Genomic DNA, 26,863 nt, shown 5'->3' with positions numbered 1-26,863 from the left:
GCTAATCACGATGACCTCTCTGACAATCGACCCAGCCTCTTTAACATGCTAGCTTTTTCTCTTCCCCTTGGCAAACAAAGGGCATGACACTAACTGTTCTGAGATATGACCCCACAAACCCTCTATGCTCCCCAGCCCTAAACATCTCCAAGATGATATATGGCCGTTTTTGCAAGTAAAACACTAATCGCGGTCATTCCATTAAACAATTATTAAACAACAACAATAATAATCTGATCAGATTCCATATATAATGACAATTCATCGACCGAAAGAGTCGCGGCCAAAGGCTCCTCTCGCAGCTTCTTTATCATCATCATGATGCTCACGGCAGCTGCCCACTTGAGCTGGCCTGATCTCTGCCGTGCTCCTCTCTTTCAACATCATCGGCGGCATCCCCTCAGATCATCATGGAACAGGATTACTGTCGTGGGCAGCCATGCGAGGTGGGCGCGCATCACACACCTGCACAGCCACCGCAGGCGGACATGGGCTAGCCTTGGAAGCCCCGCACAGGACGACGCCCCTGTCGCAGCAGATTTATTCATGGACTGCAGAGAGGCTCCTCCACAGGGAGGCCATCTCTTTGTCATGGACAGTGAGAGGGACTGCCACAGGAACATGGAGGGGGATGAGGAGCCCCCCTCTCAATATGCATGTGTTAGGAGCTTTCTCGATCAAGCTGGCTTGCTCCTGCGCAGGTGTGCCAGCCTGCCCCACCTCCTGAGACTCTTTGTCAGGGCCAGAATTCCCGCAATGCTGCCCCTCAAGCAGCTGCTGCCTGCGATGGCTTCCCTGGCAATAGCTCTGTCTATGGTTGCAGGTGGTCTAGAGTCGTACGCCCTTGTTATGGCACCTCCGCGACGGTTACAAAGCGATGAATTGGCCACTGTGCAGCTCTTTAGAGAAAATACTCCTTCGGTTGTCTATATTACAAATCTGGCAGTCAGGTTGTAACACAATCTTTCTCATTCATATACCGTCACGGTTTTAAGGACTTTTGTTATCCTGCACAACTAAAGAACTGCGCCTTTTGTCCATAAATATGCTCACCATACGTTGTGCGAATAGAGTTGTTTATTGGGGGACATTATGGAGCTTTGATATTTGTTGTTTGTTTGTGGTCGCTTCGGTCCTTTTTTATTCATTGTGGCTAGTTGTTTTGTGTTCGGATGTTGTTAGTCCACCTAAGCATTTTTGTTCGCACTTAGGGTTTGCTATATATAGCATCCTAGTGCTCTCTCTTTCTCACCTTTTGGCCCATTGTTGTTCATTATTGCATGTGCCGTATATGGAGATTCTTAAGCTTCTGACTTCATGTCTTTATTTCTTCTTGTGGCTGTCATTTCAACATGTTATTAGAGCTTAGGTGCCAACTTGCACAACATCTTTTTGACCTTCTCTCCCTTTCCACACTAGCTTTGTGCTTGTTGTAGCAGCACTTTCTTTTGCTGCAACAACATCTTCATCCTATTGTGCTGCTGATTAGGTATTTTCAACCCCCTTCTCAATTGGCAACAACCCTTGCAGCATTGGCAACACCTCTTGCCTTTTGTACTTGATCACAGCAGACCTTCCAAGGCTGATTTGGTGGATCACGAGGTTTTGAAGAAATGCTCTAAACGCAAAAAAAAACATGAAACCAATTGTACGACAAAGCACACATTAATAAACTTAGAACATAGTTAGGGTTAGGGTAACTCAGAGATAGTGAACACAATGAATAATAAAGTGAATGAATAATGAATATACAGTGCTAATGTAGCAATCACACTATGTAGTGAATATTGAACCTTGATCTCTTATATCTTTGGGATCAAGGGAGAGGTTACGAGCTATAGAGTGTGCTGTACTTTGGACAGATTCCAAATCGTAGCAAAGGTAGCCTTCGAGTGTTGAACACGAGGAAACACAGCCAAGAAAGGCCCGGTTTGGTGTAGACGACAATGCATCAGAGAGAAATACTAAAAACGCAGGTACTTGAGGAGAGAAAATCTGCACAACAGTTGTTAGATACAAATGTAGATGGTAGGTGAGAGAATGTTAGGCGGCAACCAAAAACTGCAAATGTAGCATTTAGAGGAGAGAGAAAATCCTAGTGACAACATGTTGGGAATAAAGGGTCATCGTGCCTTTTACGGTGTTCGGGTGTGCACTCACCCTTATACATGTATATATATATATATATATATATATATATATATATATATATATATATATATATATATATAAAATCAAAAACCTAAAGTGGTACTTGGAGATTGTACCCACATCGAGTCTTGTGCCTCTCTCTCTCTCTCTCTCTCTCTCTCTCTCTCGCTCTCTACTTTGCACTCTCTCTCTCATTGTGTGAACCATAGCATCGTGTGTATCGATCCTCGTATACTCTGTTGACAAATTGGTAGCAGAGCATAGGGTGTGGAGTTGCGTTAGGACTGTGTCAAGACAATTATCAAAGGTGCGTCAGGACTGTGTTAGGATAGTCATTAGAGCTGCATCAGGACTGTGTCAAGATAGTCGTTACTGCGTCAGGACAGTCCATCAGGCTGTGTCAGAGAATTCGTTAGGTTGTCAGTCAGTCAAGCTATGTTAGACAATCCGTCAGATTGTGTCAATCTATCAAACAACTTAGATTGCAAACGGTAATCCAATCAAGGTAATAGGATAGATTTTTCATTATTTTTCAGAATTTCAAAGGTTTTTTGGAATTAAACCTTTGGCCCACTAACGGGTGGTCATATGCATAAGCATAGCGTGAAATTTTGAGCCGAAAAATTGGGCATTTTCCTGGATTTGAGGATTTTGATGTAGAACAGGACAATTCGATTTAGTTGCAAATTTTGGTGCACATTTACCCAAGAAATTTAGGGCTTTTGCAGAATTTCATCAAATTGTGCAAGAATTATGTGGTATATGCACGTATTGATGCAATTTGGGTGGATTTGCCTTTGAAAATTTGGGGCTATTGATCGCAATCGTCAAATTTGTGTTTTGAGAATGCATTTGGAGCAACAATTGCAACAGAATTTTGGGGATTTCACATGCCATTGGTGCATTGGCCTATAAATTTGACTGCAATTGATAGTGGAGTGCAGTAGCAGACATTCTCTAACTGTATAGGCACTATACCATATGTGTTAGTATCATAAGGTGCCAACTTAATCGACACTTCTTTTCCAGTCCGATTTGCACTTTCGGATGAGTTAAATGCTTATTATTCTGATCAGGTTCTCTCATGGGATCATGTTGTTTGAGATTCAAATAACTCTACCTTTTTGACAAAAAATTAGGTTTTAAGTAGCTTTTAGGAGAGAATAATGTATTTTTATCGTAGCATATGTTAAAAGATCTTAAGGCACCATTAAGTATTGTAATTTATCATACCGTATCATGTCGTACTTTTTGTACCTGATAAACATGCCCATCTCCAATACTATTAGTAATTTGCAAATTGACACTTGTTTATTAGACAGCTTAATTGAATGAGATGGCAAAAGCACATGATCCACCACCTTTTGCTGCCCCTTCTTCCTCCTTCCTGCAGTTCCTACCAGTCTTTGCCATTCTTGCCCTTCCAATCAGCTCTTCCTGCCCATTCTTGTCCATTGTTTCAGGCCTTGCTATCCATCTTCTCGCCTTCTGGCTGCTCCTTTTCTATAATGCCATCATAGAGCCGACACTTCAGTTATGATGCCTTATTGTCCTTGCTTCTTCTTTGAGTGCACATGCATTGATTGCAGATTCTGATGATGACATGTATACTTGGATACTTGACTAAAGTGCGTCTTTTCATGTCACACCACGTCATGAGTGGTTTTTTGACTGCAATGGTGGCGTAGGTAGTGTTGCCCACTTGGGGGATAACTATGCATGTCAAATTGCAGGTATTGACAGTGTGAAATTGGAATCTCAGCATGGCTCCATGTTTTTTTTACATAATGTGATGCACCTCAGCTCAAGAAGAGTTTAATAAGCACCTGATAGCTAGATGATGAAGGGTATCATACCACCTTTGGGTATAGCAAATGGGAAATTTGTAAGGGCTCTTGCATTGTTGCCAAGGGCTCTAAAAGTGATACTTTGTATCCTTTGTATATATCTAGCGTACGTGATCATGCAGTCGCCATAACCGAGCAGCCAAGTGTTTCTTTTGTGGCATAGTTGGTTGGGACACATGAGTCAAATTGGAATGAAAGTGCTTTCTCGTTTGGGTTATTTGTTGTATTTGAGGTATGTTGATTTTGAATAATATGATAATTATATTTGTGGTAAGCATTCTCAAATGGCACATAAAAAATCTCTCTGTAAAGTCTTCACCCTTAGAGCTGGTACATTCAGATTTATGTCATATGCTAGGGTTGTCTCTAGGGGGAAATAAGTATTTCATTACTTTTGTTGATGATGCCACACGCAAAGTATGGGTTTATTCAATCCGTTGTAAAGATGAGGCCTTGGCAAAATTTAAAAAATTCTTAGCACTTGCTAAAAATTAGATTAGAAGGACATTAAAGTGTCTTTGCTCCGACAATGGTGGGGAATATGTGTCCAAAGCCTTTCAGGACTTTTGTGACAGCAAAAGATTAAAAGGGAGCTCACCGCTCCTCACAATCCACCCCAAAATGGTGTTGCAGAGCGTTTGAACAGGACCATTTAAGACAGGGTCCGTACAATGCTATCACATGCTACTTTACCTCATGGGTTTTGGGCAGAGGCTGTTATGACAGCCGTACACTTGATTAATCGGTCACCAAACAAGTCTTGAGGGAGGGGAGTCCTGGAAGAAGTGTGGTGTTAATGCAGATTTACAGGCTGAATAGCCAACAAATCTTGATCATTCGGTTTGTAGGTCAACTAGAATGCAAAGATAGACAGATAGGGTTGTTCTTGGTGTCAATTATGTGGCTCATTATGTCATGTAGACAAATTGTGGTGAGTTGTCATGCTTTAAGGAAGCGATGGATAGAAAAGATAGCAAGAAATGGCATAAGGCTATGCTATTGAAGATGGAATCTCTCATGAAAAATGGCACTTCGGATTTGGTGCGTTTACGTGAAGGGTAGAAATTGCTACCATGCAAATGGGTTTACAAAATGAAAGTCACTTTTGGTTCTTTGCCAAGGTACATAGCACGAGTGGTTGCTAAAGAGTACAAGCAAGAACATGGAATTGATTTTGATGAAATTTTCTCTCCTGTAGTTAAAATGATTACTTTGCGAACCATTTTGGGCTTGGTTGCATTTGAAGATATGGAACTCATACAGATGGATATAAAAATAACTTTCTTTCATGGTGATTTGCATGAGGAGATCTATATGCAGCAGCTTGAGGTTTTTGTTGCAAAGGGGAAAGAGCACACGGTATATTAACTCAACAAGAGTTTGTATGGGCTGAAACAGGGACCACGAGAATGGTATCATAAATTTGATACATTTATGCAATCTTAGGGATTTCATAGATCTCAAGTTGATCACTGCTTACACACCAAGAAGGCAGTAGATAGCAGCCTTATTCTCTTGGTTTTGTATATGGATGATATGTTGATTCAGGTATGGATATTCATGCTTTGGACTCCTTGAAACAAAGCCTACATAGTAGCTTTGATATGAAGGATCTTGTAACAAGCGAGATATACACCGACTAGGGTTTAGACACCCCGTCACACTAACCAGGGTATTTAAGGTGTAAGAGCCCCAGATTAGGGCAACCAGTTATTATTAAGATCTTCTTCTTTCTCCCCTTTTTTCTCTCTTTCTCTCTCCTCTTCTAGTCTTCTCCCTTCTTCTTGTCCTCTTTCTCTCTCCTCAGCTCTCCTCTCTCCCCTCAGCTTCTTTCATTACAAGTGGTATCAGAGCTTCAGGCCTTTTCCTCTTTCCCCTTTCTTCCTTTTCAAATCCCAAAAACCCCAGTTACTTAGCGTATAGGTACAGGTACAGCAAGAAGGACTGCAGTTAACTCCAGCTTTTTGGTGCAAGCAGGAGCTATGGCTGGAGACTCAGACATATCTGGAGGTAAAACGGTTAAAATAGCAGGTCGTCACTTCTTTTCATGTAAATTTTAAGGATTCCAGGCCAAGTTTAGAGTCCCAGGGGTTGGAAGAGGGCAAAACCTCAGTTACTTTTTGCCTCAGCCCTCTTTCTCTCTCTCCTCCTGCAAGCTGCCATGGCTGCCAGCCCAAAGAAACCTCAGGAAATCTGACCTGAAGGTGCTCCCTGACATCAACCAGCCCCAGGACTTCTTCCCTAACCTCCCAAGCTCCTGATCAAGAGGTGGACTGGGGGGATTTGCTGTCTAGGAGGCCTACAGGACAGCCCCGCAATTTTCGGCACATTTTGCGCTGGCTGTCTTGCTCCCCCCCCAGCCCTCTTGCCACTTCTCCTCTTGCTGCCCTCCCCTCCCTGCCACTCCAGGGCACTGCTCCAACACTTTGGTCTTCCCCCTTTGGCACCTTCGCTCTCGGGAATCAACTCCCATGGTGGACAGCAGCTGGGACTGTTTGAAACAGTTTGGGGCAGCCATGGATTCTCCTAACTGAAGCTATCTCTGATCTGGAGAGCTCAATCCCACAACCCCTTCAGCCCGTGAAGGATTCCTCTTGCCCGGATGAAGCCATTGAGCTCAACATGCATGGGAGCTTTGCGGGCAGCCATGAAAGCTTCACTTGAAGCTTCCCATTCTTGAAGCTCAAGCTTGGGAGCCTTCTTCATCAGCAAGAGCACTCAAATGCTGAAGCACTCTTTCACAGAAGCCCAATTAACAACCGGACTTGATCAATGGAGCAAGTGGCATCATGATGATTCGGGCTTCAACGGTCGTCACAAGCATTAAAGAGGTATGCCACTCCGATCTTAATCTCTCAATTTAGCCACTTGCTGCATTGTTGGAGAGATTCAAGATTGCACACAAGCATCATACCTCTTCCCGAATTTCATTGTAATGGCTGACATTAACCTCTACTTTGTCTTATGATCTTGGAAGAATATTAGCCATTGTAAATTGGGTAAGTAGTAGCCAGTGAGTCATTGGACTGCCAAGGTAACCCCTACCCCAACCCTCATCATTCCTTGCATCTCATGAAAAGGCCCACTGTCTTCTTTCCAATGCATCTCATGCTGATTGCTAATTAAAAATGTCTGCCATGTATACTCCGGTTGAGGAAAAAGGCCGATGCTAGGCGAGGTGGTAAGACAAAAGAGAGGTGACCCTCCCTTACCACTTAAGACCTTGAAGGGGTACACAACCCGGCCCGGGGGGAACTTTGCCCACCTCCCGGTGATCCGGAGCCCAATACTTGTTTGCAGGTGCAGGTACTTCCATAAGCCCCACTTTCCTACCCCAATGATCCCTCTTGAATACCCCGCAATGATAATGGCACCCATGTATGCCACTTGAGGTACATGCAGTCAATGGAGATGTATGGCAATGAATGTACTTATGCATGAATGGCAGAGTTGATGGGTATGCAATGATGCTCTGGATTATGTTCAGTATGCTCAAGATGCTATTGTTGTGTCAGATCAGGCCCCTTGATCTATGCCCTATCCATGCCAGACATTGGCACTAAGGGATAGACAGTGTTTTTTGGTCACAGTCCTGTAGGACTGTCACAAAGATCCAATTGCAGAAAATTCTGTCCTGAATCTGGGGGTAAACCCTATAGCTTATCTCGAAGAGGGCTTTGTCCCCTCCGGTTTGAATCAAAAATCTCCCCAATCGGAGTTATGGTGTGAAAGTTATGCCCATTTTTGTGCACTAGGGTCACTGTGGACAGGTTGCAGACCGCTCCAAGACAGGCACTGTAAAACCCCTACAGAAAATTCTGATCATTTTCTGTCATAAAGGTTAATAGCTCATCTCGAAGAGGCTGTCGTCCCCTCCGACTTGAGCCCAAAACCTCAGCAATCGGAGTTTCCTACTAAGAGTTACGCCCTTTTTACTGACAGCAGGTCCTGTGGACTGCATCCAGATGGCTGGCCAGAAAGGCAAAAGCAAGGCCCAAGAGGAACTCTAGAGGGAGATTAGAGACTCCCGGACCTCCATGAATGAGGAACCAAGCTCAGCGCAAGATTACCATGGTGACATAAAGGAGGAAATGCCTAAAATAGACCCGTATGCCCTTCTTAATCACACCCTCTGTCAGCATGAGCTCCGTCATATGGAACGCCACAATGATATGGTCACCAACCACCGTTGGATGATGTCTAAGTTTGATGAAGCGATCAAGCACATGGCTATCTCAAACTCAAAGAGCCAACAGACCTTGGAGCAGCTCACTGCTCTTGTTGCTCAGTTAGCGACTGCTTCATCCCACGAGAAGACCAATGACTCTAGACATGAGTCTAGACGCCCTCCACATTAGGAACCGTCGCATGGACCATAGGGTATACTTGGCGCTAAGGGAATTTCCCCTTCTACTTATGAGATCGGGGAACCCTCTCATATGCATGATGAACCCCTATTGAATTCCCCTGTCCACCATGCTGGCAACATTCACTTGAGGCCTTCCCCCACCTTGAGTCGAATTTCACCCGCTCTACCTAGGAGCCCCCATGCACCACTTATGAATCAGCCCCACCAAGGACAATATGGTACAAATGGCCAGCCTGGCAATCATGGACATCATGGCTATAATGGACAACATGGGCTAAATGCACCACAAGGGATGTATGGACAGCAAGGCATGTATGGCCATCACGGGATGCATGGACAACAAGGATTTCATGGGCAGCATGGCCCCTATGATTTGCGTGACAAGGTCATTCTCACAAAGTACAATGGGCAATCCCCCTCACCATCTGACCTGGAAGAATGGACTTCCAAGTTGGAGTCCTACTTCAACATCTACCCCCACACTGATGAGCAGAAAATACTTTTTGCTTCTCTCCACTTGGAAGGTTTTGCCCACACTTGGTGGCGTTATATCAACGGAAGAATCAACAATTCATTGATTGGGAAGATTTAAAAATGCATATGGTCCAAGTTTTTGTGTCCCCTGTGGAAAAAGAACGGTTGGCAAGAAGATGGTACACTCTTGACCAACATAACCTCACTGTATGTGACCACCAATCAATTCATGAACTTGACCATGTATGTGGAAAGCATCGATGACGATGCTAAATTGCACAAGTACATCTATGGGTTGGAACCGAGTCTATCAGCTGATGTCATGGCCCAAAAACCTACTACACTCTGATGCAATCAAACTGGCTGAGAGATATGCAAGAAAGTACCGTAAGAATGAGCATTTTCAGCAAGGTGTTGGACCTTCCCGCATCCCTTCATGATCGGCCCCATACGGAGGTGGTTTTCGAGGCTCTTCTATGTCTAATAACAGCCCCAAAGTACCCCCTTACCCCACCTTCCATGCTGAAAGAAAAATGGGCACTTTTGGGACAGCATCAGGCTCTATTGCTGAAAATCGGTATGCTGAAAATAAACAGTCCACTGCATTACCTTTCCATGGATCCAGTAGTTAACGGTTCATCTCCCTAGATGTTGTCAAGGAACGAAAAGAAAAGGGCCTATGCTTTAAATGTGGAGATAATTACATTACTGATCATGCCTCCAAATGCCCGTACAAGACAGCTAAGGTCAAAGTTCATAGCATGTATGTCATGGAAGATTGGCACAATGAGGAGGATGACCTAGCCATTGACCAGATTGAGCCCACAGAGGATGTTGATCATGAGCAGTTCTATGACCTGGAGGATGGGTTTCCCTTTGACCCGGGCGGTGCGCCCTCACAGATACTTGATTTAACATCCCACCCTAGGCTAACACATGCAAATATCATTTTTTTGTCTTTCTAACACTTACCCGAAGTGGGAGTCGGGTTGATAAATGGAATTCCCAAGTGGTACCATGCGTGTTCGACATGTGGTTGAGATATTTCAGATTTGAGACACATACTTCATGTAGGAAGTGAAAAAAATATGTTCTTGTTTCCAATTTTGAGTCCCCGAGTGGAATTTTACGTGGCAAGGGGCATGTTTGCCATCTAGCAATTAAGGGAAAGCAAGGGGCAACTTGAAAAATTAAGGGAAAAAGAAAAAACGTGAGTGTTAGATATGATCAATGCTCCACCCTCATTAGGTGCTACCAATGATCCATGGTGCTCAAAGTAGACTCTCCAAGTGTGAGCGTGAAGAGGTTGCAAAGCAAATCAAGGAGTTGCTGGAGATGGGTTTCATCGAACCGAGTTCTTCCCCCTATACATTCCCTGTCCTCTTAGTCAAAAAGAAAGATGGCTCCTTTCGCATGTGTATTGACTACAAAGATTTGAACAAAATTATAGTGAATAACTGCTATCCCATCCCACGGATTGATGATTTGCTGGATGAGTTAAAAGGGGCATGCTTTTTCACTAAGATTGACTTGCGCTCTGGCTACCATCAGATTCGTATGCTGGCAGGAGATGAGGTCAAAACGGCCTTCAGGACTGATCGTGGACTTTACCATTTTCTTGTGATGCCTTTTGGGTTGACTAATGCCCTTGCCTCCTTTCAAAGCCTCATGAACAAAATCCTATAGCCCTTTTTGTTCAAGTTCGTGCTTGTTTTCTTTGATGACATCCTCATTTACAGCAAGTCATCTATGGAGCACTTGACACACGTTCAGAGGGTGTTTGGCATATTGAGAGAGCATCGACTCTTTGCTAAGGAGAGCAAATGTATATTCATGTAAACATCTGTGGAGTACTTGGGACACATTGTGAGCAAAAATGGTATATAGGCTGACCCCAAAAAGGTGCAATGTGTTAAGGATTGGTCCACTCCTTCCACCACCACCTCCTTGCGTGGCTTCCTTGGTCTCTCTTCATTCTACAGATGCTTCATTAAGCATTATGCCACCATTGCAGCACCTTTGACTGATCGCCTGAAAAAAGAGTCATTCTTTTGGGATGCCACTGCAGATCATAGCTTCAAACAGCTAAAGGACGCGCTTACTTCAGCCCCCATCCTTGTTTGCCCTGACTTCTCTAAGCTCTTTACCATTCATTGTGATGCCAGTGGCCGGGGTATTGGTGTAGTATTGTTGCAAGAGCATGGTGTGATTGCATTTGAAAGCCGCAAGCTTGATGAGAAGGAGATGCAAATGAATGTATACGACCGAGAGATGTTGGCCATCCTCCATGCCATCAAGAAATGGCACCACTATTTGTATGGCAGCTGCTTCCAAGTGAAAAGCGATCACCGAGTCCTCCAATACTTCTTGACTCAGTCTACTTTGACTTCTAAGCAAAGGCGATGGGTGGCAACCTTACAGAACTATGACTTTGACATTTCACACATGTGGGGCAAGGATAATATTGTGGCTGATTCTCTCTCTCGAATGTGGGCATGCAGAGTGTTATCTATCTCAGAATTGCACAACGATTGGGTTGAAGAGCTCCAGGAGGCTTACTTGTTAGATGATCATTTCAGCCACATATTTCAGAAATTACAGCATGGGGTTATGGCTGAAAACTCCCAATATCAGCTCAAGCATGGCCTTATTTGGTCCCATGGCAAGATTGTCATCCCACACACTTCCCCCTTCACGCAGAAGATCATGGAAGAAATGCACTCTTGCCCCACTGCCAATCACTTGGGTGTTTTCAAAACATATGACAGGATTTCCAAGAGCTTTCATTGGAAAGGCTTATGGAGGGATGTCAAGGACTTTGTGACCAAATGTGTTCCATGCCAACTGAACAAGGATAGTACACTCAGGCCCGCTGGCCTCTTGCAGCCTCTCCCTATCCCTGAAGGGAAATGGACTCACATCACAATGGACTTTATCACCGGCCTTCCCGTGACTAAGAAAGGGTGGAACAGTATCTATGTGGTTGGCAATAAAGAATAGTCTACTATTAGTTGGGCAGCTTGATGCTAAAGGGTATTTTGCTACCTTTGGTGGTGGATCTTGGAAGGTCCATAAGGGCTCTATGGTGATTGTTAAAGGTAGCAAAAGGGGGACTTTATATTACTTGCATTGTAAAGCATTACCTGACAAGTTCTTGGCTGTGGTTGAAGTCCATTCACAGATGGAGCTTTGGCACAAAAGACTTAGTCATATGAGCCAGATTGGCCTTTAGGTTCCTCTGTAGGGAGATTTGATGTAAAAGACTGTGGTCTCAAATTTTGTAATGATTACTTATATGGAAAACAAGTGAAGTTTCCTTATTACTCTGGTGTTATTAAGAAGTCTAATGCTCGACTTGGTACACTTTGATGTGTATACTATGCTTGTGAATTCGTATGGGGGTGCACGATACTTTGTTACTTTCATTGATGATTTCAATAGAAAGTCCTGGGTGTATGTACTTAAGAGCAAAAAGGAAGTGTCGGATTCTTTTAAAAAGTTTCATGCTTTTGTTACCACACAAAAAGGGCTTAAGTTGAAAGCCATAAAAATAGATAATGGGGGTGAGTATGTCTCAAAAGAATTTAACGAGTTTTGTGAGATGCATGGCATTAAGAGGGAGTTGACAGTCCCTTTTATAATCCTGCATTAAATGGCGTGGCTGAAAGATTTAACCGCACACTTTGTGAGAGAGTCAGATGCATGCTGTCCACAACTAATCTCCTGCAGTAGTTTTGGGGAGAGGCTCTTAAAACTGGAGTTCATGTATGCAATCGCTCTCCCAATTTGCATTGGAAAATGGCATTCCTGAAGAGGTTTGGTCTGGCAAACCTACTTCATATGACTATTTGCGTGTCTTTGGCTGTGATGCATTTGTGCATGTACCTGTAGAATAGAGGACCAAACTAGACATGAAATCCATCAAGGGCATCTTCATGGGATATGGAGATGAGGGAGAGATGGGTTATAGAGTTTGGTTTCCTCAGGGCAGGAGATAGTATGCAACTGAGATGTAGTATTTAATGAGGCAAAGTTGCTGAAAAATGCTACACATGGTGATCTTGACAAAAAGAAGGTCAAATTTCAGCATGAACAGCAATCCATTCAGTAGCCATTAGCTGAAAATTATGTCCCTTTTGATGCTGAAAACCAGGAAAAGAGCATTTGTTTGTAAGCTAAAACACAGCTTATATGGGCTGAAACAAGCCCCTAGACAATGGTATAAAAATTCTGATACCTTTATGCTTAGCCATGGATTTAAATGTAGTCATGCAGATCATTGCTTATACACTAAAAAGGTTGATGATGGCAGCCTTATTGTGCTGGTTTTATATGTGGATGACATTCTGATTGCAGGACAACATAAGAGTACTTTGAATACTCTTAAAAGGCAGCTGAGTTCAGTGTTCTTTATGAAAAATTTGGGAGCAACTGAACACATTTTGGGCATGCACATTAAAAGGAACAGAGGGCAACATTTGTTGTCTCTCTCACAGGACAAGTACATCAGCAAAGTACTTGACAGGTTTAATATGGCTGATGCTAAGCCTCTTGGTGTGCCTTTACCACCACATACAAAGCTTAGCAAATGTGATTGCCCTAAGGATGATGTATCTACTAGTGCCATGAAGCGTATACCTTATGTATTAGCTTGTGGATCTTTGATGTATGCCATGGTTGCAACTCGCCTTGACATTTCTCATGCAGTGGGAGTTGTTAGTAGATTCATGTCTAACCCTGGCAAGCCACATTGGGAAGCAGTGAAATTTATCTTCCGATACTTGAAAGGTACACGAGAAAAGTTTATATGCTATGGAAAGGGTACACTAGAGTTGCAGGGATTTTGTGATTTAGACATGGCAGGAGATCTTGACACTAGGAAATCTACCAGTGGGTATGTTTTTACTTTGGCTGGTAGGGCTATCTCTTAGTGTTCAAGATTGCAGAAATTTGTGGCATTGAGTACTACAGAAGCTGAATATATTTCAGCCACTGAAGCTTCTAAGAAAGCTATTTGGCTTGGCTGTCTGGTCAAGGATTTTGGTCTTTCTTCATGTACTCCAGTGCTTGGATGTGATAGCCAACGTGCAATATGTCTGGCTAAGAAAACCATGTTTCATGCATGTACCAAACACATAGATGTTCGGTATCACTTTATTCGATAGGTCTTCGATGATGGTCTAGCCACACTGACTAAGGTCAAAACCCAAGATAACCCTGCAGATGTTCTCACTAAGTCTCTTGCAAAGGCTTAGCATGAGCATTGCATTCGTTTAGTGGGATTTGGTTAGCTTAAAGGTACCACTTCGGGTCTTTAAGTGGGAGGTTTTTGGGTGTAAAGTCCCTTTGTCTCTGTGTAAATAGACTTAAGGGTGTGAACAGACCCTTAATGTACCCTAACATATAAATACATTCTCTTATTCTTTGTGTACCATCACAAAAGGTACACCTATCTCTTCGTTCACTTTCTCTAACTCTCAGCTCAGCTTTGCTCTTCAGCTAACATATAAATACATTCTTTTATTCTTTGTGTACCATCACAAACTCTGCGTTCACTTCCTCTAACTCTCAGCTTAGCTTTGCTCTTCAGCTAACACCTTGATCTCGCACTCCATTGCGCACTCACCTTCTTTTAGTGACACTAGAGAAGTGGCATTTAATGGTACCTAATGCCAAACTGATGGTCAAAGATGGCACAGAGGCACTCGGGAATGGAAGTTGCATAGCCAATTTAATTATTGGCCAGTTAGATTATTTTTCAGGGCATTGAAATAAATATTAGATTAATTTTCAGTATTTAAAGATTGAAAATTAATATTTAATTATGGATAATGCTAGAAAAACAAATCGGGAAGACTGCCACTTGTTAAAAATGCCCATGTAAGACTGAAAAACGTCTTTAGAGGCAGGGGAGAGGGAGGAGATGCTGTTGGTTTCATTTGCAGCCATTGGAGGACTTTCTGAAGTTGCCAAGGGGAGGAGAAGACCAATCAACAATAGGTGACAGCATCAACAAGCTGTTGAGACAAGGCAACAGCAGTAAATGATTGATTTTCTTCAGTTCTTTGCATCTATAAGCTATTGTGGTAGGGCAACAGCTGCATTTGATTGATTTCCAGTCATTCTTCGTGACAAAATTCTGAATTTTCTCTCTCTACAGCTTTCTCTCTCATTTCCCAGCCATTTCACAGGCTTGCCCCAAAGATTGCAGCATTGAGATCACCAGAGGTCGAGAAATTTCAGATTTCTTTGCTATAGACCCTAATTTGCAGCAGAAATTAGGGTTTAGCAGCAGCCTTGGGAAGCGTGCCAGAAATTTGAAGCTCCAAGACTTGGATTTTCCACGGATGAAGGTGAATTTCAGCTAAATTCAAGTGGAGGACTAGCCAGTCATTGAATTTTGGGCATTTCCATCGTTCATTGAGTGGGTGAATGCCAATTGAGTGTCCGAATCAAGGGGCAAATCAGATTGAAGACTTGCTGGTTACTTTGGACAGCAAGGGGAGTTTGGATTGCAAAGGGGATCAAGAGAATCTCATTGTAAATCAACTTTTTCTTCAATAAAACTAAAGAAATACTGAAAGGGGTGCCAATTTTGGGGCCAATCGGGTGTGCATTGTCCAAGATCAGCAGGTAAATTTGTATTTTCAGATTTCCATTAATTGTTTGCTGCTGTAATTAAGTTGTGATAAGGGATTTACCACCCATCCATGGAAAAAAGGCTGGTTTCACCTCATATGACTTAGGTTGAGGCTCATAGGTAGGAGGTGACAAGGCATGATAGTCATGACTGCTAATAATTTTTGTGGGTGATTCTTTTGCAGGATATCAAAGATGTCTTACAACCAGTTTTGCGGCTTTGATAATATGGATGAGGAGCCTTCTTATCACTGCTTCAAATGACGGCAAGATTATCACGAAGATTGTTGTGCAAATCGTGAAGAATAGAGGTCACCTAACCTATTTTTTCGGGAATTCTCTCCTCCTTGTTCTCTCCATGTTTCTTAGAAGTAGTTTTTGCATATGTCAATCTGCTTGACCTGCTGGACATTGTCCACTATTTCCAAGATTCTTTTGAGCCCTTATGGCATTTTACAAGCATCAAATGCTAGTTTGCCATATTTTTGGCCCTAGATTGCAATGGCCTTGTTGTTTATGGTTGTATCTATATATTTGGTACTCCTTCCACTTGGTAGACACATCCTCCCACATCTTCCTTCTTCCTTGGTAGGTGCACACTCCGGCTCCGTCATATTCCTCCCTCTCCAGTGCTGCTATCATCATCAGCTTGTTTTGGTGCTCTGGTTGATGCTGTGGGTTGCGTACAAGGATTGATCAGATCTCCTTCTGTATTCAGCATTTGTTCTTTGTTGATTACAGAGTTTTTTCTTTTTTTCTTGGAGTCTCTCTGTTCCTTTGTCTTTGTGTTTGTGTTCCCTTTGTTGCGCACTCACACATGTTCTCCCTTCTTTACCCAAAGAGGACTGGCTTGATGGTTCCAAATATTCACTTTTTGATCTTTGGGAGCTTGTTATCCTACCTATACCCCATCATGTGGAGGATCCTTGTGGGGGAATAATGCTGGATCCTACAACTGTCAGAGTGCAGCGATGCAGAAGCGTAGGGCAATGACTAAGAGAGAGTGAACACACACACACACACAAAGAGAGAGAGAGAGAGAGAGAGAGAGAGAGAGAGAGAGAGAGAGAGGAGAGTGTAAACGCAGAAAAGCTGCGGTGTAATATGCTGTATAAGAGTGCAGAAATACACAAGGGGGCAGAGAAAATATGTGCGTATGTCTCTCATTTGATGATCTCGATCTCCGTTAGCCTGAGCAGAGTCTGTCTCAGCCAACAAATCTTCAAGATCAAAATCTGAATAATGAATACTGAAGTGTGCCAAAAAAACCAGCTATAAATAGCCGAAAAATAGGAAATAATTGCAGCAAGTTGGCTGCATTAAATGCAGCCGACTGCAGTAAATACTGTCCGATTGCAGCAACTTGTCTGACTGCAGGTGTTGACGTAGCACTGACGTCCGTACTGTCTAGGAAATGACTAGCTAACACCCCCTATCAAATCCTGGATGGGTGAAAAGACCGAGGGATCTGGAATGTTGCTGAAGAAGAGCCTGGGGAAGCCCCTTCGTGAATAAATCTGCAAGATTATCCTCGGTCTTGCAGTACTCCACATCAATGGTCCCATCCAAAAGCTTCTTCCGGATTTTAGTGATACTGGATCTCAATGTGCTTCGTCTGGGCATGGAATACTGGATTCCGTACTAAGGCAATGCAACTCTCATTGTCGCACCGCAGAAGAGTAGGACGAGTTTGGGGGCAGCCAAGCTTCTCCAACAATCTCCGAAGCCACACAACCTCACATGTGGTGGAAGATGCAGCCCGATACTCTGCCTCAGTAGAAGAAAGGGCTACTGTGTGCTGCTTCTTGCTACTCCAAGAGATAACACATGTATCCAAGATAAAATAGTAGCATGTAGTAGACTGTTGGTGGTCCACATCGCCAGTCCAATCCGAGTCACTCCAACCTGCAAGAACCAGATCCAAAGCATCTGTACCTACGGGATAAGAAATCCCTAAGTCAGAGGTCCCCCTCAAATACCGAAGAATCCTCAGGGCAGCCTGCCAATGCACTTGTTTGGGTTCTGTCATGAACCTTGCCAAAAGATCCACGGCAAAACAAAGATCAACACGAGTGTTGAGAAGCCAAATCAAGGATCCGATCAACTGACGGTAGTGTGAAGCATCCATCACGGGAGAATCTGAGTGTGAAGTGACCTTCCAATTCGGATCTATAGGAGTAGTAATGGGCTGACAAGTCTCCATCCCAAAAGTCACCAAGAGCTCCTGAATGTACCTTTGCTGAGAGATGAAAATCCCCCTCTGAGATCGATAAATCTCGTGACCCAAGAAGAAATGAAGACGTCCCAAATCTGTAATCTCGAATGCCTGATGTAAAGTTGTCTTGGTCTCTTGGATCTTCTTTGCATGATCCCCTGTCAAAATCAAACCATCAACATATAACACGAACAACACACGACCAACCTTGGAAGTGTGCACATAAAGCTGCGGATCGGCCTTGGAGCGCCGATATTCCAACTTTGACTGAAGAAAGGAGTCAATCTTCTCGTTCCATGAACGCGGAGCCTGCTTGAGGCCATACAAGGCCTTCTTCAACTTGTAAACTTTTCCATCCGAGGATCCAAAGCCAGGAGGCTGCTCAACATAGATCTCCTCTTACAAGTTACCATTCAGAAAGGCCGTCTTCTCATCCAATTGATAAACAGGCCATCTCCTATGGCCAGCCAAGGCAGGAAAAGCTCGAATAGTCGCCATACGAGTAGTGGAGGCAAAAGTATCATGGAAATCAATGCGTGGGCACTGAGCAAAACCTTTAGCAACAAGGCGAGCCTTGTGCTTATCCAAAGAACCATCGCTAAGGTACTTGGTCTTGGAGACCCACTTGACATCAATCACCTTCTTGTGAGAGGGACGAGGCCCAAGAGACCAAATGCCATTCCTCTCAATAGCCTCTAACTCGGCTTCCATGGCCTTCCGCCAATGATCAGACTGCAAAGCCGCCTTCATTGAAGTGGGCTCTCGATCTTGCATAACACGGGTCAGCAAACAATAGTTGGAGCAAACAAGCTTCAAAGAATGTGCATAGTTCCTCTGTGACCTCCGCGGTCCATCCTGCGGTTCCCACTCCTCAAGGACGCCCTCGATCCCTGAATCTCGGAGGGTGTCACGGGCCCAACGAGGAGGAGGACAAACCTCTCCCTGTCGCTCTCCATTTGCTGAAGACTCAGGAACATCCACTGGTGGAAGCTCTTCGGGGGTGGCCGGTGAAAGAAAAGACTCTGAATCCAAAGAAGAATCTCCATCAAGAGGCTCTGGCTCCAAAGAAACTATCTCGGGAGCCCAACTCTCCCTTGGATCTCCAAGCTTCTACGAACCGCATATCTCGGCTCGTGTAGACATCCCGCTTAATAGGATCAAACAAGTGATAACCTTGGGATTGGGAGCTATAGCCAACAAAAACTTGTCATCGGGAAGCCGCCTCGAACTTATCACGCTGCGTCTTCGGAATGTGCACTTAAGCGTCACACCCAAAGATCCTGAAATAAGAGACATCAGGCTTAGTCCTGAAGTAAGCCTCAAAAGGTGTCATCCTGTCAATGGTTGAAGTGGGAGATCGATTAAGGATGTGAACTGCGGTAGCCACTGCCTCGGCCCACTGAAACTGAGGTGTCTGTTGGTTCCATCATGGTGCATGCCATCTCGATCACACTTTGGTTCTTCCGCTCCAAAATGCCATTCTCTTGGGGAGTGTTGGTGTTAGCAAACTCTTGGTGAATGCCCCTATCTGCACAAAAACGAGCAAACTCATTGGACATAAATTCATCTTCCTTGTCTGAACGCAAGGTCTTCAGTTGCCGGCCAGAACGGTTCTCCTAAAAAAGAAGCCAATCCTTGAAATGAGAGAAAGCCTCCGACTTCAAAGTCAAGAAATAGGCCCAAGTCATCCTGCTATAGTCATCTACGATCAACATGAAGTACAAGCTCCCCTTTAGGGACTCCGTCCTTATCGGGCCATAAAGATCCGTAGATACAAGCTCCATGGGTGAAATAGACCGCCTAGAAGCTTTGTTGGGAATCGCATCTTGATGTAGTTTTCCACGAATGCAGGAGACACATGGCTGATGGCTCATCACTATGTCCAGCAAGCCTCGGACAAAGAACCCTCGCAACGCCTTTCGAAGGTACTCGTAGTTTAGGTGGCCAAACCGAGCATGCCATAGCTCGGACTGTGTTTGAGAAGTAAGAAGAAGAGAAGTAAGAGCTGAAGAAGACTTCAATTTGTAGACTCCATTCTCCTCATACCCTGCAGAGAGAACCTTCCTTGATCCACGATCAAGGACTCGAACAGTATCACTGTCAAACCCTACCAAGAGGCCAAGAGCACAAATCTTATGAACCGAAAGTAAATGATACCCCAATCCTGGCACATGCAACATCTTAGAGATGTGGGTACCACCACGTCCATCTGGAATAAGCTACATCTCACCCCGTGCAGCAATAGACACAGAAGGGCTGTCTTCAATGAGAATCTGCCTACGCGAAGGTCACAAATGGGCAACACCAATGGAAGAAGGAGTCATGTGCCGTGAGGCACCGCTGTCCACAATCCACTCTCGAGCCTGGGGAGCTGTCATCGCAGCATCAAAAGTTGGTGGTGTAGAGTCCTCAATGACTGCTAAGTGTAGAAAAGCAGCTAATGAGGGTGCAACCACTTCTCCAGAGTCCTTCGTGTGCTTCTTCTTGGTATCCTTCTTGTCTTTGTCAGGGCAATCCTTCTTCCAGTCACCGGTCTTACCACAAATATGGCAAGTTGATTCCTTCTCCTTGTTCTTCTTGGATTTGTTGTCCTCCTTCTTCTTTTGGTCCTTTCCCTTCTTTTGAGAGGCTTGACCAACCAATGCCTCTGATTTGGAAGCAGTTTGTCCCTTCAATTGTTCCTCTTGGTCCAAGACCATAGGAACCAACTCTTCCCACCAAAGAGTCGACTCCCGCCCTGAAGCAATAAGAGCGGAATAAAAAGTACTGAATCGTGGCGGCAACTGGGATAGTAAAGTGATCGCCATGTCTTCGGAGGAAATAGGCTTCCCTGCATTTTGAACTTGCATCTGAAGCTGCCGAAGCTTGTTGATGCGTTTCCAAAGCGAAGAAGACTTATTCATGGACAAAGTCCGCATTTGCATCTCCAAAGAAACCCTCTTCATCAGGGTCATCCTGTTGTACATCTGATCGAGCTCCAGCCATATCTCACGAGCCACCGTCAAGTGCTCAATATGAGCTATCACAGTTGTGGTGCAAGACAAAAATAAAAAAGATCGAATCGTGGCATTCGGTTTGTCCCAATGAGACTGGGCCTTGGTCAACTCCGCACGAGCATTGGAAGAGAGTTTGGACTCATCCCTCACCGAGGGCATGTTAATCTTCTCCATCACCAGTTCCGCCAAATCATAAGACTCTAAAATGGCCAACATCATCACCCGCCAAATGCGGTAATTGTCACCATCAAGCTTTTGATCCGTTGGAAGAGCCGGTAGGACAGGCACCTTCCTGTCCATGATTGCCTGGAACTCCAAATCAGTCTTTGAAGACATGTTAACTTGCAATACCTACACAAACGCAAAAGCAGCCCCCTCTGACTGTGAAAACGCAGCCTTCTAGGATTGATTCCTCCACTGCCGGAGGTGAAGAAAAAGTAAAATTTGTAATGGAAGGCCTGAAACGCAGCCTTCCTCCCCTTCGAACAGCAATAACCTGCAGCAAATTCACCGATTAGACTCCTTTCCCGCACGTCCACACTTGCTTCAGCCCTGATTCGACGCGCAGCCCTCCCACTTGCCCTCGAAACCTGGAAATGCAGCCTTGTGTTGCGCTGAAATCTCCTCTTCAGATAGGTTTAGTTCTCAGTCAGTCCATCTTCACCGCTTTGATACCATGTCAGAGTGTAGCGATGCGGAAGCGTAGGACAAAGACTGAGAGAGTGAACATAGAGAGAAGAGAGAGAGAGAAAAGAGACAGTGTAAACCCAAAAAATCTTTGGAAAGAAGCCCTCCATTTCCCACTTTCGCATCTTTGGATGCAATGCTTTTGTCCATGTGGACAAGAAAAAGAGAGGGAGTAGACTCAACTTCAAGTTGAAGAAGCTCGTCTTCGTGGGCTAACCACGAAGGGGGATTAGCTCTATGATGTGAAGAAAAGAAAGATCGAGGTTAACAGGGACATGATCTTTGATGAGGCTTGAGCCTCTGATGATGCCATTGATTTTCTTTTTCAAGGTGATACTTCATCTTAGACTAATCCCTCTCCCCCCTTCCCCCTTAAATTCCCCCATGCACACCCCATGCCCCCCTTTTTCCAAAACCCCCCTCCCCTCCCTGTTGGGAATAAAGGGCCATTATGCCTTTTACATGTGCATGGGTATGAACACACCCTTAGCACATTTGTACTTTTATATATATATCTATCTAAAAACCTAAAGAGGTACACTTGTCATTCTACCCAAGAACATCGTGCTCTCTCCTCTCTACTCTGCACACACACACTCTCTCTCTCTCTGTCTCTCTCTGTGCTGTGAGAAAGCGTTGCGTGTCTAGATCCTTGCACTCTCTGTCCTAACAAATTGGTATCAGAGCTCACAGGTCGTGCACGCTTTCTAGAGTCATTAATAGTCGTTAGGCTGAGTGACAAACGAGCAGAAGCTTATAGTCGTCAAGCTGAGTGTTGGAGGCGAGGAGGAAGTTGTAGGTGTTGCAGGCGAGCAAGAAGTGTCGCAGGCGGGCAAGGGTTGCAGGTGTTGCAGAAGTCCTAGGCGGGCTCGACGAGTAGTAGACAACAGTCTGCAGATGTCATCGCAGGGCACACGACAGGTCGTGGACGGGGGTCAGGTAATTGACGTGCTGCCAGGCGGACGAATCATGCAGCTGACGCGCGGCGACTGACGGGTAGGCGGGCTGATGACACATGCTGACAGGCGCGAGGCGGGACGCGGCACATGCATATAGGCGCTAGACGGGATTGACTCTCTTTTTTCCGTCATTTTTTGTCAAATTCTTGAAATTTTTCCTTCTCCCCTTTGCCGGGCGTTTATATGCACAAGTACAATGTGCAATTTTGACTTGGAAAAATTGGGGCTTTTCCCGGATTTGGGGACCTTAATGCAAAACTGGACAATCTGACTCAAAAATTGAAAATCGGTGCACATTTGCTCGGGAATTTCGGGGCTTTTTACATTTTAGTGAAATTTTTTCAATTTCACTAAAATTTGTGCACACCAGACCTGAGAATTTTGGGGATTTGTCCAGATTTGATGCGAGCAAAACACAATAGTGATATTTGCCTCAGAATTTGCGAGGATTTGTGATATTTTGCCTCCGACATATGGGGATTTTCATGTACATGCAAGAATTGGGCTGAAATTTACTCAATTTCTTGACATTGATGCATATTGGACCCATGCAATTTGGGGCTTTTGCTGTTTGGGCAAAATTTGTGCGCCATTTGGTCATTTTATGTACATGCGGGTTTAATTCCATGGAATTTGGACATCTAGCACTTGAAAAATTTGGGGGTTTTGCTGAAATTGCTCTATTTTGGCAAAATTGGTCTGTTCTATGCATACTAAAGACAGTGCAGATGTATGGTTGATGCTTTGAGCATAAAAAATTTGGGGCTTTTGACCGTGCGTGTCAAATTTTGTGCCCGTGGGTGCATGTACAATAGAAATTGCAGCTAAAATTTGGGACTTCTCATGTAATGTGATGTGTTTGCGCTTGAAACAGCTGTAATCAGTTGTGGAGTGCTGTAGCACAAGGTTTAGTGCATCTGAAAATTTATCTGCAGATCTGAAATTTCTGCTTTTATGTGGTTATTTATTACTGGTTGGTACTTGTTTGTACCTTGGTCACTTGTGTGGCAGTTTGGGCTTGCATTTGCTGAATTTTTTGGTCACATTTGGGCTGAAAATCATGGCTGGCAGCAGTGACAGCAATCACCTCATGCACATTAAGAAGCTTGAAGTAGCACATAACTTTGTAGTCTGGCAAAAAAATGCTATAATTTTCTGTTACAGAAGAAGCAGGCAAAGCCGATTAAGACCAAAGGGGCAAAGCCCGCAGATATGGAACAAGAAGACTAGGATGACCTAAATGAGCTTGCACTCTCAACCATCGAGCTATCGATTTGTGATGCCTTAATGTTTAACATTGAAGGTTTGGATTGTGCATATGCTATTTGGGCTTGGCTGGAAGAACTATATGCACGGAAGAGTGCTGCAAGTAAAATTTAATGGCTTTTACATGGTGACATTGATGAGGGAATCTACATGAAACGGCCCGAGGGCTTTGTAGTTCTTGGAAAAGAGCAAATGGTGTGTAAGCTAAAACACAGCCTGTATGGGCTGAAGCAAGCACCACAGCAGTGGTATAAAAAGTTTGACACTTTTATCCTATCTCATGAGTTTACACACAGCCATGTAGATCATTGCTTTTACATGAAAAAGGATACAAATGGCAGCCCCATCATACTTGTTTTGTATGTGGATGATATGTTGCTAGCTGGGAAAAGAAAGACTAGCTTGGATGGTCTCAAAAATCAGCTGAAATCAGCTTTCTCCATGAAAGATTCGAGGAATGCAGAGCATATTTTGGGCATGAGGATTCGTAGAGATAGAATGCAGAAATTGCTGTTTTTATCTCAAGAAAGGTACATTGGAAAGGTACTGGACAGATTTAACATGGCTGAAGCTAAGTCTTTTGGGGTACGCTTACCTCCTTATCTTAAGCTTAGCAAAGCCAACAGCCCAAAAGATGACGTGGAAGCAAATGCTATAAAGGGAGTTCCTTATGCATCAGCTTGTGGCTCCCTTATGTATGCTATAGTTGCTACTCATCTAGACATTGCTCATGCAGTGAGAGTTGTTAGCAGGTCTATGTCAAATCTTGGCAAAGCACATTGGGAAGCTGTCAAGTGTATTCTTCGATACCTTAAGGGTACACAAAGAAAAAGTATTTGCTATGGGCAGGGTGCACTTAGTTTGCAAGGTTATTGTGATGCAGACATGGCAGGTGACTTGGACACTTGTAGGCCCACTAGCGGGTATGTCTTTACAGTTGCTGGTGGGGGTGTTTCTTGATGTTCCAAGTTGCAAAACATTGTTGCACTGAATACCACTAAAGTTGAATACACATCAGCTATTGAAGCTTCTAAGGAAGCTATATGGTTGAGTGGACTTGCAGATGATCTCGGCATGTCTATGGGTACTGTAGTTTTGGGATGTGATAGCCAAAGTGTTGTGTATCTGGCTAAGAATGCCATGTATCATTCACGCACAAAGCATATAGATGTGCGATATCGCTTCATTAGACAGATTCTGGAAGATGGTCAAATCACATTGACCAAGATTAAAACACAAAATAACCTTGCAGATGTTTTAACCAAAAGTCTAAGCAAAGCTCAGCACGAGCATTGCATTCGACTAGTGGGAGTTGGTTAGCTAGAGGTTCACATTGGACCTTTAAGTGGGAGGTTGTTGGGATAAAGGCCTGGTTTTAACCCCCCTGTGTATAGTACATGGACATTGTAGATGTGAATGCATCCTTTACATGCCCTAAGTATAAATACATTTTATTCTTTGTGTACCAACACTTTTGTTGGTGCACTCTAACCAAATCGTATTTTCACTTTGCTCACTCACTCTTCAGCCGTCACACTCTCTCACTCACTTCTGCTCGATCTCCATCTCTCTCAGTTGTGATCCTCTTCTTCCAACACTCTCTCTTGCCTTCTCTCTGTCTCCTTCTTTCCGTGCACACTCTCACATGCCTCATGGTTGAGTTTGACCAAGATTACTTTTCGAGTTCTAGATGGAAAGATGAGACAGATGCTTAGCTAGGGGCATGAGGAGAATAGTGTCTATAATATGCGGAGTTTCTCAACCCTTCTCTTCTTCTTACCTCTCAATCTCCATCCGAGCTATAGCATGCTCAGTACGGCCACCTCAATGAATGAGTACTTTAGGAAGGCAACTCGTGACCAACCTGTGTATGGATTACCAGATGTTGGGGTGAGCCATCCACCGTGTGTATCTATTTTGCATCCATGGTAAACAACATATATATGCAATTCCTAGCAAGGCTTCGAGAAGGGCAAAGGAGCCCTTGGAGCTTGTTTCTACAAATTTGTGTGGACCAATAAGCACAAAGTCACTCAAGGAGAGTATTTACTTTATGTTGATTGTGGGTGATTACAGCAAGATGACATGGGCATATTTTTTGGCATTAAAATCCGTAGTTTTCTCATATTTTAAGGATTGGCCCGTCTTCAAGAAAAACTGTTCAGCAAGAAGCTTAAGATAGTGAGATCCAATAAGGTGGAGAGATTATATTTGATCAATTGTCTCGGTCTTATGCAGATCAAGGGATTCATCAAGAGTATGCTAACATGAACACCCCTCAAGAGAATGGTATTTTGGAGCGGTAGAATAGGAGTGTGATTGAGATGGCTCAAACTATGATGGATCATTGGCAAACCTCACAGTGTCTTGGGTCATAGCAATAGCTACTGCTGTTTATATTCTAAATTAGTGACCTACATCTACTGTTATAGGTATGAGTCCTTTTGAGGAGTATTTTGGGCTAAAGACGGATTCCTATTTCATGGTGTTTGGATATGATACCTATGTTCACATTCCATAGAAATAGAGGGATAAGTTGGTGAAAAGTTCACAACAAAAGAGAATCATGAATATGGAGAGAAAAGGAGAGGATACGAGAAAGCAACAAGAGAAGAATGATTTGCATTGAACAAAGAAGAAAGCTGAATACAACAAGGACTCATCAGTCCTTGCATGCAGCCCAAGGCATCAGTAAGGGCACCGGATCAAGCTGAATAATGATGATAGCACCTTCAACGGTAATGGTGAAAGAGATAGAGAGTGTGCAGCCTGCTGTCCACGACAACGATGGAGAAGACTACGGCCACCTGACAGAGCACCTGTGAGATAGTGTGTGAATGACCAACCAGCTGGGTACGACTATAGATAGCCGAATATGCTGAAAACTGGCCGACCAGTGATAAAATATGCCAAAAATGCTGGCAACTGCATAGTAAATGCTGATGTGGCTGATCACAGCCATCTCGGGCAGCACAAGTGCCAAACAGACACACAAAACTAGGAGATGACACAGTCAAAGCCCCAAATGTCCCCATCAAACCAGGGCTCACAACTAGAAGATGATAGACTGACAAGAGAAGGAAGGCTAACACCCCCTCTCAAATCTTGGGAGAGTGTGAAGACCCAACAATCACATGTGATGAAGCATAGAAGCCTTAGGCAAAGGCTTCATGAAGATATCTGCTGGAGGACAATAGACCACCACTAACTTCGAATCCACGATTCACTCTCATTCATAATGGTACTAAACCTCAATGTGC

The 26,863-nt window shown here is 43.9% G+C and overlaps 1 protein-coding gene across 2 annotated transcripts in view; it reads left to right on the top strand.

Annotated features, from left to right (window-relative positions):
• Positions 1-260: 260 nt before the first annotated feature.
• The window catches only part of LOC148033016 (protease Do-like 1, chloroplastic), a 40,176-nt gene continuing 13,573 nt past the window's right edge, over positions 261-26,863 (top strand). For both annotated transcript variants that reach the window (XM_087683720.1, XM_087683719.1), the window contains exon 1: positions 261-950. In XM_087683720.1, the coding sequence (XP_087539846.1) occupies positions 319-950 (632 nt within the window). In that variant the 5' untranslated portion in view covers positions 261-318. The remainder of the gene's footprint in view (positions 951-26,863) is intronic.

Source organism: Lygodium microphyllum, chromosome 8, assembly GCF_053477565.2.
Source record: "Lygodium microphyllum isolate KBCC chromosome 8, Lygodium_microphyllum_v1.1.10, whole genome shotgun sequence".
Taxonomy (NCBI): Eukaryota; Viridiplantae; Streptophyta; class Polypodiopsida; order Schizaeales; family Lygodiaceae; genus Lygodium; species Lygodium microphyllum.
This window is presented reverse-complemented; position numbering and strand designations above follow the sequence as displayed.